This window comes from Ammodytes marinus, assembly GCF_949987685.1.
Source record: "Ammodytes marinus genome assembly, chromosome: 9".
NCBI lineage: Eukaryota > Metazoa > Chordata > Actinopteri > Uranoscopiformes > Ammodytidae > Ammodytes > Ammodytes marinus.
The window spans coordinates 30371338-30390858 of NC_137213.1; the positions used below are offsets into that span (position 1 = coordinate 30371338).

A 19521-nucleotide genomic window follows, 5' to 3' on the forward strand; every position below is an offset into this window, starting at 1 on the left:
AGAATCCTTTATTGTCATTGTACAACAAAATTGTAGCAGCATCTCAGTATACACACAAACACAATATATAAAAATTTGTTAAAAGAAATAGTGCAGGGCATGAAGATTTTTGAATCTGAGGCTTCCCACCATCAATGCAACAAAAACCAACAAAAAACTATGTAAAGTGAAGAAGTTGTTTTGTGAGGACAAAAAGTAAAACAAATAAAAATGTCTAGATAGAATGTGTACATAAAGCTCAGAAAAAAAATTAAGAGACCACTCCAAATGTTCAGTGTCCCTCATTTTACTATTTACAGGCATATGTTTGAGTAGAATGAACATTTTGGTTTTAAAATATAAACTACTGACAACAGTTCTACCAAATTCACAATACAAATATTGTCATTTAGAGCATTTTCAATAAGTAATGTAGAGATGAAGATTTAAGAAAAACCCTGACTCTGATTTTTTTCCAGGGCACAATCAAACAGAATAAAAGCAAAACTGTCATAATCATGCCAGGCCAGAAGGTGGCGATAATGTGTCACATCAAACAACATAGAAGACCATTGTGAACATGCATAATCTTGCACACAATTTTCTGATTTTTTTTGCAAGTCACTGCGAAAATGTACGATCACCTAATCTAACACAGTGACCATTATAAAAATACAACAATATTGTTTGATCGGATCCCGGCCTTAAATGTTTTTTAGATGGATTCAAGACTAAGCTCCTACTTTAGGTTTAAATCAATTGCTGTGGCTGAATTTGTTTTTTGTACTGCAAGTTTAATTACCTGATCACACTTGATTGTTAGATACATTTATCATTCATAAGCAGCATATTTAAACACTTGTGGTGGTTCTCAACACACTATAACATAGTAACATATGTAAAGTTTTTTCTGAACAACTATAGAATGACTTTAACAAGCATTGGCGAATGGCTCAACATTTCTGTAATCCTCTATAATCATATAAAGCATTACTATCATGAACAGAAACTCAAAAGGAAGATATATAACTGTTCATAAGTGTGTTTAAAATGTGCAAAGAAGTTCAGATGTTTGCTCATTGATAGTCTAAATCAAGTATTTCAAAATAAATACTTCCTTAATTAATTAATATAAATAAAAACAAATCTAACTTACAATATGTAATTAAAGAAATAATTGCAATTATTCAATACATTTTAAATTATTACAACTGTCATTTATTACCTGTTTGCACACTTAAAATGTATTTATCAGCATACAACTGATTTATATTGTGTTATAAACCATTAAACAACTCTTATAAATGCTTAATAGGAGGCTTTAAATACAATTATCCCAATACATTTGTCCTAAACCTCTAAAATTGACCTTCTCAACAACTCCATCTTAATATAAAAAGTAAATTTTCTAAAAACACAGACAAAAAAAATAAACATTGAATTTTGAATAATAATAATAAAAATAAATTAGAAATGTATTCTTAACTTGCAGCGAAAGTGCTTCTCTGAGGTGATATATACTATAACCATATCTGTTTATATATATATAACTGTCTGGCTTTGGTTTCAAACTCTCAAGCCACTGCTACAACTCACAACAAAGAAGGACGCTGACATCCAAATGGAATGACAAAGGCAATCAAACACCTTAAAACCCTAAAAATACTACTACTCGGGGCACTCCGGTGGTGTAGTGGATATTAGCTCCGGCCTTCGTTGCAGTGGTTGCGGTTTTCAAATCTGACCCGTGGACCTTTACTGCAGGTCATCCCCCCCTCTCTCTGTCTGTCTCCCCATTTCAACTCTGTACTGTCTAATTAATCTTTGGAAGAAAAAAAATACTACTACTGGTTGGATAGTTGACTTTAAGGATAAAAATCATAGGAAAACTTTTTTTTTAATTTTATTTTAATATTTACTTTTTTAATTTTATATGTTTTTTTTTCATGAAACATTTATAGAGACTTTTATTACAACTGGCAACAATGCTTTGCATGGGAATATCATTTTGAATCATAAATATATTTAAACATTAAAACATTTTACTTCCAGTGCTTCCAACATATGATTTACATGCGTTTAACTTTTTTTTTTTCTTTTGTGTTTTGATAATTATTGTGGATTTCATTACCACTAATCTTTTGGCTGTACAAGCTACTAACAGGCTTCAAAATACTTAACGATGCTCTGTACTTACTATACTGATACTTAAATATTTCTGAAACAGTCAAATCTTTCCTCTGATGATCATAAATGACATGTATCAGCAAACGAGACCATCAGTGCAAAGAATGCTATTTTTATAGTTGTTCTTAATGCCTTTGTCATGGGTATACACTCACCCAGGAACAACAGCTGGTGTAGTAAAAACACTTTTGTCCAAAGGGGGCGCTAGAATAAACACAAACTGAAAGTTCCTCGGAGCACCTTTTAAATGCCTTGAATATATTGATTATATGAACATAATTGGGATACTCAAGTCCCTGGACAAGTTAAAAATGTTCTTTCAATGCACTAAGAGTAAAATGTTATCAGATGGTATGGTATTTCAATTTGCACCTTAATTATAATTTAACAAAGCTCCTACGAAGGTCAGATTGCTGCGGCAAGCATCAGTCGTGGATTCACCGAATGGAAGCGAAGAATTACTTAACTGCTTTAACATGCCTTATATTCATTAACATACATCATGTTTTTTTTTAATAAAGCCACAACAATGTATAATGTATCCTCTTGAATTGATAATTGAATGGTTTTTATTAGCATAACTCTAAAAATGATGATATAAATATTGGTGTATCAGTGTCTAAGAGGACTTTAAAGTGGCTGCAGTTAATTTTTCAGTTCAGATGTGATAACTGTAGAAAAAAAAATTAAATGTTCCAATCTCTTGATAAAAGTTAAGCCAGGATGAGGCTGCACTAAATAAATAAATTTGTTGATATTTAATAAAATTATAAGATCATTAATTTTTTTCCATTTCCTTACACTTGAATCTTAGTGGCTTCCATACTGTTGCCTCACAATCAGTTCAAAATGATACCAAAATGTACTTTTATGTAATTAAACTCAAGAATGTCAATAAAATTGTATAACGCAGTTCGTAGTCTCATTTATTTGATTTGCTCTCCTCGTGCACAAATCCACTCCACATGTTTTTGTTTATTCCAGGAAATGCAGCTACATGAGTCCAAAATTATTGTTTAAGCCTATCCAGTGGTTTAGTAAACCTATGACAATTTCAATTACATCCGTGCCAACAGTTCTCTTTTTGCAAGATGTTTGCATGGCAATAACATTTATGGTTACGGTAAGTCAACTTTAATGCTTCATTAAAGTTATGTACTACATCCTTAGATTTCTAGCTCCCTGGAATGCAAAATATGAAATGGAATTTAAAAATGGCTAATATAATAAAAATGCAGTCCTGGGTAAACTTTGAATGTTAACTTGAATTAAGGGCCCAGTGAGCCTGAAAATGTCAGGAAGTGTTACGCTTGACAATTTAAAAGAACTGCTGGCATTTCTCTTTAAATGCTGATGGGAGACTGAACAGGCTTTGCTGTTTACAGGCAACAGCTAACAAGTAACCATAAAAATGCAAGAGGACTGGATGTTCAACTTGTGCTCGATTATAAAAAAACAAATGTGACAATGAACGGTGTGACCCACATTCAGGGTTTTAATTACAACATTAAGGAAATACAGTTGTTTATAACTAGGCCTCATTTACATCATTTTGAAAGAAGTCAGGGAAATGTCCAAATGTGGAAACATATTAAACATGTATGTTTAAAATCTAAAATTGTGTTACCACGATTATACTGTAATATTTTCTATGTTGGTTTATTATGTAAACATGAAATATTGCATGTCTGTCCATGTGATCCGTTTCATATAAATGATCCCTTACATAACGACACATCATCATGATAACACAATGATTTTCCAATAGTTCAGGGAACTCTTATCTCTAAATTCCTTTTTATCTTGATCTGTGTTGCTGAACCGCAGTGAGTCACCTCTCTGTTGGCAGCGGTAGATGATTATCTTTCAGGTAACAGAAGAGATGCGTGCGAAAGAAACCCAGTTTGATCAACAGCCAATACTGATTACATCAAGTGTTTGATAGAGCCGACATGACGCCTCCAAATAAAGTTGTTTCTAACAAGGCCTCCTGCATTTTGAATGAAGTCTGTAACAATTCCAAATGTAGAAACATATTATCCATTTATGTTTACAATCTATCTGAAATTCTGTCAACCTGCTAGAACGGTTTATGCTGTAAACACAGTATATTGCATGTCACTACTATTTTTTTTAAATGTTCATAGATTAGGCAACATAATAGACAACAGTGCATCAGTACTTCTGAGTGCATTTCCAAATGTTTTTTTTTCTTTTTCTTTTAAGATTATTTTTTGGCATTTTCAAGCTTTATTAGACAGTACAGAGTTGAAATGGGGAGCCAGAGAGAGGGGGGATGACCTGCAGTAAAGGTCCACGGGTCGGATTTGAAACCATGACCACTGCAACGAAGGCTGGAGCCAATGTGGTACACGCTCTATCCACTACGCCACCGGAGCGCCCCTTCCAAATGGTTTTAAATTAACTCACTAATATCTCATTGAGAAAAAAAAAATTAAATAATTATACACTGAACATCAAAATACTGAGTAAAGTTTAGAAAGAATGAATTACAATGTTAAGTCTTTAACTGAATCAAGGGTCTAAGGACAGAAGGTTTGGAATGCTGCACTGATTGTATGGGCTATATAACCAGAACTAGCAACCTGACAATAATAATAATAATAAAATCTAATATCAGTCATTCAGACGTTTAGTTTTTAAGGACAGCTTTTATTATACAACAAAGGATCAAATGTAGTTTTTAATTTTCATCAGAAAGTCCAGGGTAAAGTCCAGGGGGGCGGGTCACACAATATATATATTTGTACTTTTATTTAATTTCTTTAACAGATGTTTCCTTTTACAGCTATTATTTTTTATTATTATTTTTTTTACACAACATTATTTTATAATTGATAGATTGTTTAAACAATAACCTATCCATTCAAAATCTCACCTATTTGGCTTAGGACAGGCTGTTATGAACACTTTTCTAGTCAGTATTTTTGACTATTTCAAAGAACTGTTGTCATTTCTTGTAAATGCTGATGGGAGGGTGAACAAGGTTGGCTGCTTACAGACAAAAGGTTGGGTGTAACCAGAGGGGTATACTACGAAGCGAGATTAAGGGCTGAGCGAGGTCTGTTGAGTCTAAAGCGGTCTAAAGCCAGAGTTTTCAGTATCACAAAAGGTGGCTCTCTTTTTACCTGGCTAGATCACCGTGGTAACAGAGGCTGCATGGCTAACCTGCCCAGACCAGTTTTTGTTCCAGAGTTTGAGTTTAAATTCGGCTCTGCCCTTTAAGGAAACTACACCTTTTGAAATCCCACGGACCTGACTTTATTGTCTGAGCGATACTTCTCACTGAGTAAACTTGTTAAATCAGTAAACTTATTGATCAGTAAGTTAATGAACGAAACGAAGCCGTGACATAAGGCTTACATTAGAGTGAACTGTAACATCGCGCTGCGGCTTTTTGCATAGTTATTGATGCAGAAAATGTAAAATAGCCTAGACCTACTGTATGCAGCGCCACTCTAGCTCTCACCTCAAATGATTTTACCTGGCGATCTACACACACTGGCTCTTAATGAAGCGTTCTATAAAATCACAGGTTGCAACATTATTTCACTGTAGGCTTCTTTCTTTTCATCAGTAGCGATTACAGTTGGGACGTGACAGGTGACAGCTGTCACAGTTCGGACTTCGCTGCAGACTCGCAGGTTAAGCTTCTCACAGTAGATTCATATTTGTCCGGAAAATACAGACTAGCCAACAGGTTTTGTATCTAGGCTATTTATTTTAATGGTATTTATAAGATGCAAATAAAGGGCTATTAGCCTAAATCAAAATCAAAATTGTATTAATTTTGATGTGGCCCAAAACTAACGTGATTCTCCTCATAGGCTATGCTATTCATTAGGGGACAGTGTCAGATTTAAATCAGATTCTTAAGTGTAGGATTATCAACTTTGCTAAATAGTGTTTTGTTTAAATCCGAGTTCAACCTTTAATTGCTTTATAATGTTAAGTTACGCACTGCGAGAACGATCTGTAAAATAAATTAATCAATTCAGTAGCCCAATTTTCTGACAACATTCCACTCTATCCTTATTTGCAGTAAGAGTTTTTTTCGGCTCTCTGTTTTCTGCTGTTCTGTGATAATTCAGACTGACAAACTCTTCCTCTCGAGTGAAGTCAGCGAAGTCAGCTGCTCGCAATCAGTCCGTTAGTGTAAAGTTAGCGGCACAAGATCAGTCCAGTCTGTGCGGAAGCAGAGTCAAATGACGGCCAAACGCCCCCTCTCATGGGGACGCGCACAGAGCCTGAAGCTGAAACCCTCGTTCAACATAAGAGGTTGTTCTATTTCGTTCCTACTGACCGCCAGAGGCGGTGCTTTCAGCACTGGATGTTCCATCGTGTGCATGCGCAGGTCGAGATCTTATACCAAAATAGTCACCTGTGACACCTGGGTGACCCCGGGAATGTCTATATATTCCGGAAGTCACTCGAGGATCTGTTCCTTCTATCTTCTCACGGACTAGCAGGTCACACACATTGTTGTGTGTGACCTGCTAATGGTATACACACATTGTTGTGTGTATACCATTAGCTTGTCGCAAGTAGCTTTGTAACCTAAGGGTTGGTGCTTTGATTTGACTTCGTCCACCAAAGGCTGCGACTTGCAATTCGTTCGACTTCGGCTGCGGCCGGTCAGGGGTGAGTAAAGTGTGAAGGCTACGCGTAGCCGGCGGCTATCGCGGAAGTTAATATCACCTTTCCACCTTGCTTTAATTGAGCTGTCAGGCGGCGGCTGGTTTCACAGTCGCCGTGTTATTCTTTCGTTCGCACCGTTGCTTGTGTGTTTTTCGCTAAGCCCGGTTGCTAATTGTATGCTCGAATGTATTGTTTTTATAGCATTGTTGACTGTTGCTCGGGTGCTAAGTTCGCCTAGACCGGTTGCTTACTTTGATTTAATCGACAGCGAGCGGCTTCTGTCGATTAAATCAAAGTACAATGCTACAGTATTTTGTAGCATTGTCGCACTGTTGCTCGGCTGCTGAGTTCGCCTAGAGTGGTTGCATAGGCTACTTAATTTGCTCGTCAAGTGGGCGGCTTCGGGCCAGAAGTCGCTTTCACTGTTGTATTTGAGCTGTTTCGCACCAGTCGTGTGCTCTCACCTAAGCCTTGCGTTGCATAGCTTACTCTATTTGCTTGCCAGTGGGTGAGCCGTGCCACACACTAGTATTCTGTTGTATACACTGTATGCTGCTGTATTGCTCGCCGGTGGGCGAATTAGTTTCCTAAATCGCCTTCACCGTGTTATTTTAGCCGTGTCACACTGTTGCGCGTGTGTAGGCTGCTGTAGTGTGTCGCCAGTTGGCAGCTTAGTTTCACACCGCTGTATTATTATAGCCGTGTCGCACCGTTGCACGGTGGATCACGCCTTGGTTGCATAGGTTATTTATTTGCTCGCCAGTGAATGTCTTGGGTTTCCAAGTGTTGCCGTCACTGTATTATTTAAGGCGCATCGTTGCTTGGGTGTGCTCTCGCCAAAGGCTCGATTGCCTAACCTTCATTGATTTGCTCTTCAGTGGGCGGCTGGGGTTACCAAGAACCGCTGACACTGCCAGGGGACTACAGATAGAAAATAGCCCTTTGGCTAATTCTAGCATTTTTAACCCATGTAGGATCATGTGTTTTATTAAGATGCACTGTCCCCTTCTTAAATAAACTAAGAATTCAATTGAACTGTGTTATTTAGGGGGTCGCATTGTTGCTTGGGTGCGCTCTCGCCTAAAGCTCGATTGCCTAGCTTACTGTAACTTGCTCGCCAGTGGGCGGCATAGTTTTACACCGCCACTGTATTATTCTAGCGGTGTCGCACCGTGGCTCGGTTGCTCTCGCCTGAAGCCCGGTTGCTCTCGCCTGAAGCCCGGTTGCATACCTTAATCAGATGCACATTTTAATTGGCTCGACAATGAGCAGCTTAGGCCTCCTAAAGTCGCCGTCACTGTTACTTTTAGGGGTGTCGCTCCGTTGCTCTGGTGCTTACGCCTGAAGCTCGGTTGAGTAGGCCACTAATTAATTTAGCCTAGCCTGCTAAATTGCTGACATGCTAAACAACCATAATTGTGACGCCTTCATGGCCTCCCTACAGTGGAGAATGGCCATGATAAGTGCCCTGCAGGTCTCGGGGTGAGCACCTGAGGGAAGAACTGTCAGATAACCCATGCAAGAACTGTAGTTTCATGTCTCAGGCACTGAGGCTTGCTAGGTAGAAGCTCTCCTACTAGCCTCCAACCAGCTCAGGGTACCAGCGGCAGTGAGTAGCCTTGCGGCTGTGCATCCTTCCTACTCAGGGGATGACATGCTGTCCACAGCTGCGTCCTGTAATGTCATAGGGTCAGTGTCCGTACGTGACTTGCCAAGTATTGGGTTAGATGAAGCTCTGGTTTCATCTGCACCTGTGAATACCTTTTTTCGGCGGGCCCTCAATACTCCGTTTTCTCTGGGCCTTCCTCTGAGCCTTACTTCGCAGAGCTCCGTAGATGCTTGCCAGATTTAAGGGCTCTCCCATCACACAGCAGAGCTCTGGCAGCCATGCACAATGCTGATAGTTAGGGCTTGGACTGGTTAGCTCTAATTGAGCCTGCTATAGCATCCCTGGTTGTCTCCCCAGACGAGGCTCTGAGAACCGAGGTGCGCTGCCTTCGGCCCCAGTGCTGGATACAGACGACCTCCTTACTAGGAGTTACGACATTGCTGCCCGTGTGGGCCGTCTTGGGAATTTGCTTTCTCACATAGTCCTGGCTTGGTCCCAAACCATACAGGGGCCAAGTGCTGGTCAGTCAGCACGGACCCTCGGTGATGCTTCACTGCAGACTTTACATTATGACTTAGGGAGCTAGGCAGGTTGATGCCAACTGTGACATGGCGCGCCGCCAGGGTTGGCTGGCGCAGTCGTCCCAGTCGGAGGTGTGTCAACAGACACTCCGTTCTCTTCCAGTGATCCCAGGGGCCAGCAAGTGTTGACCAGGCTAGACAGCAGTTGCATGCTGCGACATGCACCTGTGCCTGATTCCAGGCCGGGAACCTCTGTGGTACCCCGTGCCGATAGCTTTAATCACATTCAGGTGGACAATCAAGGGGCCCGTGCTTCTCAGCACATTCTGAACAGCGCCGTAACACCGCGCTACTGTCTGCATTTCAGGCGCCAGGAGGTCGGCGTCCAGCCACCGCCCTCCCCCAGAGTCCATGGGGGTGCTGCTCGGTATGTTCAACTCAACCTAATTTCAGGTACCAAGAAGTGGGGCGGGTTCGCCCCGTTCTGGACTAAGAGGGCGGAATCAGTGCCTCACGATTCTTCCTTGCCACATACTGCGTGTTGCAGGTGTCCTCCAGTCTATCGCTCAGGCGGACTGGGTTGTGTCAATAGCCCTGAAAGACGCTACTTTCAAGTCCCTACTGCCCAATGTCACAGGTGGTCCTCCCCTTTGCATTTCTGGGCAAGGTGTACCAATTCAGGGTTCTTCCGTTTGGGCCGTCCCTGGCTCTGCATATATTAAACAGTGTGTGGCAGCATCCCTGTCACCATTACAGCTCAGCGGTATGGTGAGCAGGCGGTCAGGGACACAGCCACGCTCCTCAGCCATGGGAACAGGCTTGGCCTTACGATCAATCTTACAAAGGGCAACCTTACACCATGTGTTGGGTTGTGAGTTACTTGGGGCTGGTGCTCGACTTGGCGGCAATGCAAGCCTGCCTTTCTCCAGAGTGTGTAGCTACCATTCGGCAGCTACTACAGCACTTCATGCTGGAATACAGCCTCTTCCTTCGACTGATAGGTATGCTGACCTCGGCATCCATGAGGGTCAGACTAGGCCTTCTCAAATTGAGCTCTCTTCAGATCTGGGCAATTGGTGTCCACTTGGACCCCAAGTGGCAGAGACGCAAGATGGTCAGGGTGTCTGGGCAGTGCCTTCGGGCCCTCAGACCCTGGAGAGAGAGGGCATCCCTGATTGCAGGGTCGCCCTTAGGGAGGAATCTCCCGGCATGAGGTTGTAGAGACAGACCCCTCCTTGTCAGGCTGGGACGCAGTCTGTTAGTGCAGGACTGTCGTAGGCCAGGGGGATGCCCAGCAGAGACTGGAGCATGTTATAGGCTGGAACTCCTTGCAGGGTTCTTAGCACTCAGGCTTCAACCACCAGGTGGGCACCATATAGAAGCTGGGCCTGCGGGTTACGCAAGGGCTCCTTATGGGGGTACTCCACCATTATCTAAGCTGTCCATGTTCCAGGTGTCTGGAACACAGCGACAGACCTTCTCTCTCGCCAAGGGCCACCCCCCGGAGAGTGGAGACTCCATCCGGAGGTGGTTGGCATGATTGGGACAAGTATGGCAGGGCAGTGGCATATCTCTTTGCTTCCGAAGAGACGACCCGCTGTCCCCCTTGGTCCTCCTAGATGGAGAGCACCAGTCCCCTGAGACAGGATGCTCTGGCTAATGCTTGGCCAGTCAGCCTGCTTTATGCATTTCCTCCAATTCTCTTTTTACTTGCAACACTGGACGGGGTCCAGCATTGCAGTTACAGCCTACGTTTGGTGGCTCCACATGGGCCAGGAAGGCCATGGTTCCCAGCGTTACTAAAACTCCTCAAAGGAGTCCCTTGGTGCCTTCCAGAGAGACAGGAACTTCTGTCTCAGGTAGGCGTACACATGTAGGGCACCCGAACTCGGGGCGCCTGCAGCTGGGTGTGTGGCTCCTGATAGCCAGGACCCACTGTTGACGTATTGCGACAAGTCAGAGGTCCATACCTTTTTTAAGTTCAAAGGGGCACTCTCTGCTATATGGCTCTATGCAAACAGGTGGAGGTTGTTTGCACAATAGTACATGGCGAAGTCCAAGGGACTTGCTCATTGAGAGTGATACTACACTTTCTGCAGTCTGTGTGGGCAACAGGAGAGCTGCTTCCACCCTGCGCGTTTATGTGGCTGCGATATCGGCCGCACATGCAAGGGTGGATAACCAGACGGTAGGGTCCCACTACCTAGTCAGGCAGTTACTGAAGGGAGGCCAGAGGCTTCATTGAGCCACCACGACCCCTGAAGGCACCTTGCCTCGTGTGGATGTCAATAGTTAAGGTGCAAAGACACTGCACTCGGCGGCGGTTGCCCTGAGTGCTGCGCTGCTTGATCATATTGGGTCATATTCACCGCAGGTTTGTTCTTCTGAAAGGCTGCTCTAGGGGCTTTATGCTGGTGCTAACCAGCGCTGAGCGGGACAGTCTGCTATGCTGATGGTGCTTTACCCAAATGCTAACCGGTGCTAACTTGGTTCATATAAAGCAAAACCGATAGCTGTACAACAGACAAATATTCCCATAACTTACCAGGGAGCCCGACCTCCTCGCTCACCCTGAGCCACGGCCGCAAATTTTTATTCCAGTCTTTGTAGAGGATGCTGGTGGTGTCATAGAGCACCGGGATCCCGCAAACGGTAATTATTATTTTTTCTTCCATTTTATTTTCCTCTGTCCGTCGTCCAGAAGTGAGTGATGTCGGGAGGAGCTAAATGCAGATTGGCTATCGCAGCGCGGCAACTCGCGAAAGGTTCAATATTTTCAACTTCTGCATTTGCCGCGCCGCAAAAGACGCGCGACGTACAGATCTCAGCTCAACATTGAGCATGACCATGATCATTCTTTTTTTCTTTATTGTTTTCCAATAAAAAAAATAAGAAAACAATGGTTATTTGCATTGTAATAAAATACATAAAAACTAGGGCTGTCAAGCGATTACATTTTTTTATCTAATTAATTACAGGCTCTGTGATTAATTAATCTAAATTAATCGCATACTTATATGACACTTTTATACCTGTTTATAAACAGCCTACTACAGTTTGTTTCTCTCTCTCGCGCGCGCTCGCTCGCTCTCCGTCTCTCGTAACTTCTGTCTCCTCCCCTCAGCCAGCTTTATACATGAACTAGCGCCGAATTTTCTCAAAAAAACAAGCAGACTAAATGACGACTTTCCATCTCCCACAACAGACAGCGCGGCACTGCCACCATTTCGTAGCCTACTCATAGGCAAACATATTGAGACACACACACACGGGGCGGGTGGTTTATGCGAGACAGCTAGCAAACAAAATTTGAGGAAGATTGAGAGATAGGCCTACTGTTTTGAACCTAGCCTACATTGTTGCACCCACTAAATCAATAATGCACAGACACTGCGGAGAATTAAGTAAGATGTCTTCCTACCTTCATGCTTATTTGCCGATGCATCCCATAAACCGTCCATAGAGCCCTCGAGTTGGCCCCTTTCCCCTGCTTCTCTCTTTATTCTCCCTTTTACCCACGCGCCAGCTATAGGTGCAGCTCCGCTATCATCTCACCACTTTTGCACCGGGTCAAAGTGCATTATAGAAGTGCGATTAATCTGCGTTAATTTTTTTAATCGCATTTTTCTGTGATTAATTAATCGAAATTAACGCGTTAATTTGACAGCCCTAATAAAAACATTTAGCATGACTTGAGGGTGGCATAGTCAAGCCTGCTGTCCTGTTTTGAAAAGATGTGCAGTGCAATTACATCCACTAATGCAGTGATAAGACTCACACACTGACTTGTTCATGCCAAATGCATTTTCTTTTTTTCTGCTCAGATTGCAAAGTGATGACACAAATGCACATTTATGTTAATGTTAGTTAAGTTGGTGTAAGCCTAGTTGATGTTATTGATTAAGAACATGATTTTATTTATTAAATATGATCATTTAGTTTTAAGCTCATTTTGTTGAGGCATGGGGGACGTTGGAGCTGGAACATTTCCCCACCTCCGAAGTCGGGAATGAAAGTTTGAGAAGGACTGGACTAAGGCAAGTCCACATATAGCAGGACAAGAATCATAAAGCAGTGATGACACTGCTTTACAAGCCAACTCTGACCAATGGCTTGTAAGTGTAAAGTCATTAACATGGGTATCAGCCTGGGGGGATGAAAGTCTTTGTGCTTCAGAGGAGAGAAGGCCGAAATGAATGAGCGTGTTTGGCTGGGCGCAACAAGGACTAACATGATGCCAAAACAAAAGTTTGCGTCGCGTATTTGATTAAAGCTGATACAAAGGTGATCCCCTGGAAATCATGAAGGATATTTTCCACACTGATAATTGTCTATTTAATTTATATTTAAAGGCAAAGTCTCCTCTATTCAAGCAATGGCTCTGTTTTAAAAGTTGACCTATGCTTTACTTATTACTTACACACACACACACACACACACACACACATACGCTCCCTCAGAATCCTGTGAGAAACATTGGGAGAGGCTCTAACGTCATTGTTATTGGCTGTTGATCAAAATGAGTTTCTTACACCCGCATCCCTTCTGTTAACTGAAAGACAAACATCTCTACCGCTGCCAAGCGTCAGATACATTGCCTAAACACTCATCAACGGCATGTAGCCCCTTTTACCCCAATAATATAGAGGGCAGGGCCCTAGGTTCTTTAACCCAACTTGTTTTCTTTAATATTAGCTTGGATTCCCTATACTAATTTACAAATGCAAACAGTACCCTTAATATTTCTTAACATGCACAATATCACCAATTCATGTATGAGTAAGCAGACAAACAAAAAGGTAAGTAATTAAATGTTTACTTATTATCCAAAATAAAATATAAGATACTCTTCGTATCACAGATAATTGCTTTATCAAAAATTCCTATAACCTGTGTTCATCAATACAAAATGGGAATACTAATAGTTGCCTTTAAAGATGAGCTAGTTGGACCTTTTCGGGTTGAAGATGGCCTCAAAATCAACTCCCAAACCTACTGCCAGTTTCTAGAAGATACTTTCTTTAAGCAGTGGTACAGGAAAAAGTCAGCATCTTTCAAGAAGACCATGATTTTCATGCAGGACAATGCTCCATCACATGCATCGAAGTACTCAATTGCATGGCTAGCCAGTAAAGGCCTTAAGGATGAAAAAATAATGACATGACCCCCTTCCTCACCTGACTTAAACCTTATTGAGAACCTGTGGGCCCTGCTTAAACGGGATATTTACAGTGAAGGAAATTAGTACACCTCTCGGAACAGTGTCGGGGAGGCTGTGGTTGCTGCTGCACAAAAACTTGATCGTCAACAGATCAAGAAACTGACAGACTCCATGAATGGAAGGCTTGTGACAGTTATTGAAAAGAAGGGTGGCTATATTGGTCACTGTTTTTTTTTTTGACATGTCGGAAATTTTTATTTGTAAATTTTGAGTTGTTTTATTATTCTCACTTTAACAGATGAAAATAAACAAGTGAGATGGGAACATTTTCGTTTTTTTATTTAGTTGCAGAATAATTCTGCATACTAATAGTTGCCTAATAATAGCAAAACATATACATATTCTCGTAAGAAAGACAAAACCTCACTTTTACTTTTGTAAACATTCAGGTTTAGGTTCATTAACATTTTGGATTGACCGACAGCACTGTAGTTGTTCAATAATAAAATTAATCCTCAAAAATACAACTTGCCTAATAATTGTGCACACAGTGTATATGAGACCCTTTCTAAGGAAACAAATAATAATTCAAAAAAAAAATGTTCAGCTATTATGCACTAAATTAAATGTACTTATGGATATTATAATTACTTTCTACAAAATCTGCTAGGAAATAAAACCCAAAATTCAACACACTGCAGATTTAAAGCAGATGTTTCTGCTCTATTGAGGCAACAGTTTGACCTAAGTTGCAAAGTTGTAGCATGACTGGACTTGTGTGCAAAGTTTGGTCATGGGAACATGGATTTCTTCGGAATAAGAAGAATAAAAGCTGCTGCACAGCACAGTAATGGTCGGGGCCGAGCATTTTGAGGAGGAAAAAAAAGCAGAGGATGAAGAAAAGGGAGAGCTGAAAAATGACAAATACACAAGGGTTCTGTCAGCAGAAATGCCAAACAGAGACATTTGTGCTAATCATATTAAATATGCCAAATGCACAGGCCTACTGTTTAACTGAGCATTGGTGAGTGGTATGTAGGGGATTTGAACTTAATTATAATATAATACCTTACTGGAACTGAACTGATTGTTTATTTGAATCAGGTGACAGAGACACATCTAAAACATGCAAGGCAAGTGTCCACAGCACAATGCCTGATTAATAAAGGATATATGGATTTCAAAACTGCTGCAAGCTAAAACATTTAATTTAATTTTGTATTTTAAATTATAAAAACAACCTGGCTTTGAATACAAATATTACAATGATGTTCACAGGAGTTTTGGAATTTTACATGTTTCATCTGTGCATAGGTGTAATGCATATCACCTGCCATTAATTAAGGTTTTCTCTGACATGACAACGCCACACTGCGTCCCACCTTGGCAACCCCAGGCAAAATGCTTTAGGCATACTCACATCCATTTCATAACGTGACTTACCTCAAACAAAGTACAAGTAATGTTTATCACAGCGGTGAATTTAGTTTTAAGTTGGATATTCGACAGACTGACACCCCTCCTACCTCCCAAAAAAGGTAACACCTACCAGCCTCCTATGTAACCGGCATACTTACTTTCTTGTCTAGTTTACACAAAGACGATCTTTATTAAATACCTTCATGATGACTTGGTCATGTTATTGAACATTTTAATCAAAAAATTATACTGAATTGTGCTAATTTTTTTTAAACAAATATTTTAATACAAAGTAAAAAATGTTTCTTCAATAGCTTTCACGTTATGTGACCCAGTGTCAAATGATATACCACATAGGACACACTTCTTTATATTGTATTTTATAGTATATTCTATCTTATATTTATATTTTTTTATTTAAAATATTTATTCCAGAAAATAGTACTAAATAGGACACACCGGACACACAGCGTTCCCTCTCCCGTTGCACACACACATGTCCCGGCTTCTTCCGAGTGCACAGCCAGTGTTCCACCCGAATAAAAAAAAAAAATAAATAAACACAACTTGGACACAGGCCCTTAAGCTGAATGACCGCTCTGGTAACGGTCAGTCCATTACTGGATGTCGAATGTTAGACCACGAATATAAGACGACCCGACTTTTTACGACCTATTTCCGGGGAAAAAAAACCTGTCTTATAGTCGGACCAATATGGTACTAACCATGTAGTTGCTTTACTTCAAGTAAGTATGATACTGAAGGAGTGATTATGCTGACAAATTACTCTTTTTTAATATATGACATGTGGTTATTGTATTAAAAAAAGACTTGAAAAATCAGGATTCATTTTTTAGATCCTTTATTGAACAATGAAAGCTACCCTTACACAACCAAAGTCAAAATGATATCACATGTATAACAAATTCCCTTCACCATTTTAACATGTTTTTTCTTGACAATCTCTGACACTGCTAAACATTTACTGGTCAATTTGCAGTAATTAACAACCATGAACAGCAGTTATTATAAATCACTAAAAAAAGTAAAATAAAAAAGGACAATGTGACAACTTACAAGGAACCCCAACAGTTTTGATAAATTAATTATCTTCTGTTTTTATTGAAACCCCCCAAAATAATGCTTTTTATTTTATTTTTTGCCTTTTTTTTGCTTTAGGATATAGTATAGTGAAAATGCATGAAGCAGAGTCAGGGAAATAATGTAGAGAAGACATGCAGCAAAGGGCCAGGATTTATGGTATGCACTCTACCCAGTGAGCCACCGTTGTGCCCTTAATGCTACTTTTTCACATGGTTTCGCATACGTTAATATTTGGACCTAAAGTCTCAGCTAATGCTCTGACCTGTTGTTCCTGCTGCTTCCGCAAAGCTGCAACTTGCTTAATCCTTTCTCTGTCACTATCTGCTAGCTTGACTACATTCTCTCGCTCTTTGCGATGCTCCTCGTCTTTCTCCCTCAGGGCTTTCTGTGTCTCCGCTTCAAGTGCCCTCTCTTCCTCCTGGAACATTGCGTTGGTGTAATGGCTTCCCCCGTTCCTATCTGTTATATTTCTGATCTTGTCAAGCAGCTCCCTGGCCTGAGAACGCTCCTTCAGGGTATTATCAAAGACGTGGTATTGGCCGTTACAGTTGTCGACGAGTTCCTTCAGGTCTTCGCTTTCCGCCAAGCACGACTCAATTGTTTTCCCTTGAAGCAGGTCACCATTGGTGAAGAGAACCATGCTGTATTTGCTTGATTCCTCTCCAAAGATTTCCTGAATCTTCTTCACAGTATTCTTATCTTCGTCTGTGTATCTGCCCAGTTTGATGACGACCAGGAAGATATGGGGTCCAGGAGAAGCATTCTTAATGCACTGCCCAAGATGTTTTTTGGTTTCCTCTTTAGTAAACTTGGTGTCAAACAGACCTGGAGTGTCGATAACAGCAATCTTTTGTCCATCTATCTTATTAGTGGCCTTTGCACATTCTATAGTCAGAGAGTCAGAGGACGACATGGATTTAAAATACTCTCCTCCCAGAATGGTGTTTGCTGTGGCACTCTTCCCAGTTCCAGTCTTCCCAACCAACACAATCCTGAGCTGTTTATTCTTGTATATGGGACTTTCTGAGGGGATAATAGAAAACATCAACATATAGTTAGAAATGTAGATATTCACAAGATTATACAACTTTTTATTCAACATTTCACATTTAGACATGTTTGTTGATTTTACTGTATTTTAGAGGCTGCAGTTTGTGGTGTGACATTGAACGGTTTTGTATAATTGTGTCCACTTAGTTCAAATCAACAAGGCTAAATAAGAAAAACATATTCCTGTGCAATGCATGGGATTTAAGAGAAGTTGTGTTACTCCATATAAGCACTAACCCCTTTAGACCTTTTGTTGTCAGTTGATCATTTGTAAAAGTTAATGTAAATATATTAGAGTTGCACCGATCTATCAGCCATCCGATCGATCCAGGCTGATTGGCTTATTTTGCCTTGATGTGTGCTCAACCGAGCTCCTCTACTGAGCTTGTGTCAACAGCTATAATCTCAGAGACTCGACTTTCTACATGAAAAACACTATCTGCAGTTACACTACTGCCAACCCTCCCAACCAATTTAATTTAGCCTAAGTCGTACAAATACTTATACTATATAAAAAAGTGGTAACACTTTATAATAATGTTCATAAATAAGTCATTAGATAATGTTGAACTTATGATTTAAAAAACAGTAATATATATGTAGATGATTAATAAGTGCTATTATAACATATCACAAATGTGTTATAAATCATCTATAAAGCTTTTAGTTAATCATGAAATGCTCATTAAAAAATCATTGGTAAATGATTAATAAGTCATTTACAAACCTTTCTGCATCCCCCTATCTAAAGTGTTAACCATTCATCAGGTACTAATGTGTAGTAGGGCTGTCCTGGACAGAAATTTACATAGCTGAATCTGATTGCTCAAATCTTGCCTGTAGTCAACTAATCGTCAAATCAAGCATTTTTGTTCCTGCGTATTGATCCAGGCTATTATACTGTTAATAAAAACTCGAAGACAACTTAAGCTTTTAATCAATCTCCTTAGTGTAAGTCATTGACTAAAGTAGACTACTAAATTCTAATGCCAACTCATGAACACAAACTATAATTGGGTCTTTAAGACCAATTATAGGTGGGATTTAGGAAAAAAAAATGTGCCAATGAAAATATGGATCAATAAGAAGGAAGAAAATAGCATGATTCTACGATTAGTTGACTATAGGCAAGATTCAGCTATGTTAATTTTTAGTCGAGGCGAGCCCTACTACACATTAGTACCTGATGAATGGTTTACAATTTAGATTAGGGGATGCAGAAAGGTTTGTAAATGACTTGTTAATAATTTACCAATGATTTGTTAATTCACTTTTCATGATTTACTAAAAGCTTTATATAATGCATTTGTGATATGTTAACATGGCACTTATTAATCATCTACAAAAATATATTACTGTTTTTGTAAATCATTATATAATGACATAAATAACTTATGAATCACTTATGAATGAATGAAGTGTTACCAAAATGGTAATTTGTTTTATAAATGCTGAATGTTTTATAGTTTGATTTTCAGTAAAATAATGAAAAATCGGTGCACCCCTTAAATATATATTCAGATACAAGTCATAATTAACAATACGAATACATTTGATTGACTTACCATCTTTGGCTGGTTTGCTGGCCATAGTTGAATAATGGGGAGAAGAGCTGATCTGCTGCTGTTGGAAGAAGTCGAATAAAGTCTGTCCTCAACAACACTTCCTTATATAATGCAAACCACACCCATAAAACACTGCTGCCATCAAAGTTCATTGAACTCTTTAAGTTCTGCTGAAGTGGCATGTTTCAGAGAACAAACGGCCAAAGGCACTTGATGAACCAGGGATTAATTAACTATCTGTTATCTAAGACGCGCCGCTAAACGCAA

General features: G+C 40.2%; 1 protein-coding gene across 1 annotated transcript; it reads right to left on the reverse strand.

The window, feature by feature from the left end:
• Positions 1-16419: 16419 nt before the first annotated feature.
• On the reverse strand, positions 16420-19298 carry LOC307256078 (GTPase IMAP family member 7-like). Its single transcript, XM_080034944.1, has 2 exons — positions 19255-19298; positions 16420-17662 (listed from the first exon to the last, which is right to left on the reverse strand). The coding sequence occupies exons 1-2, from the start codon at positions 19277-19279 to the stop codon at positions 16845-16847; spliced, it is 843 nt and encodes a 280-aa protein (XP_079891070.1). The 5' UTR covers positions 19280-19298; the 3' UTR covers positions 16420-16844.
• Positions 19299-19521: the final 223 nt, after the last annotated feature.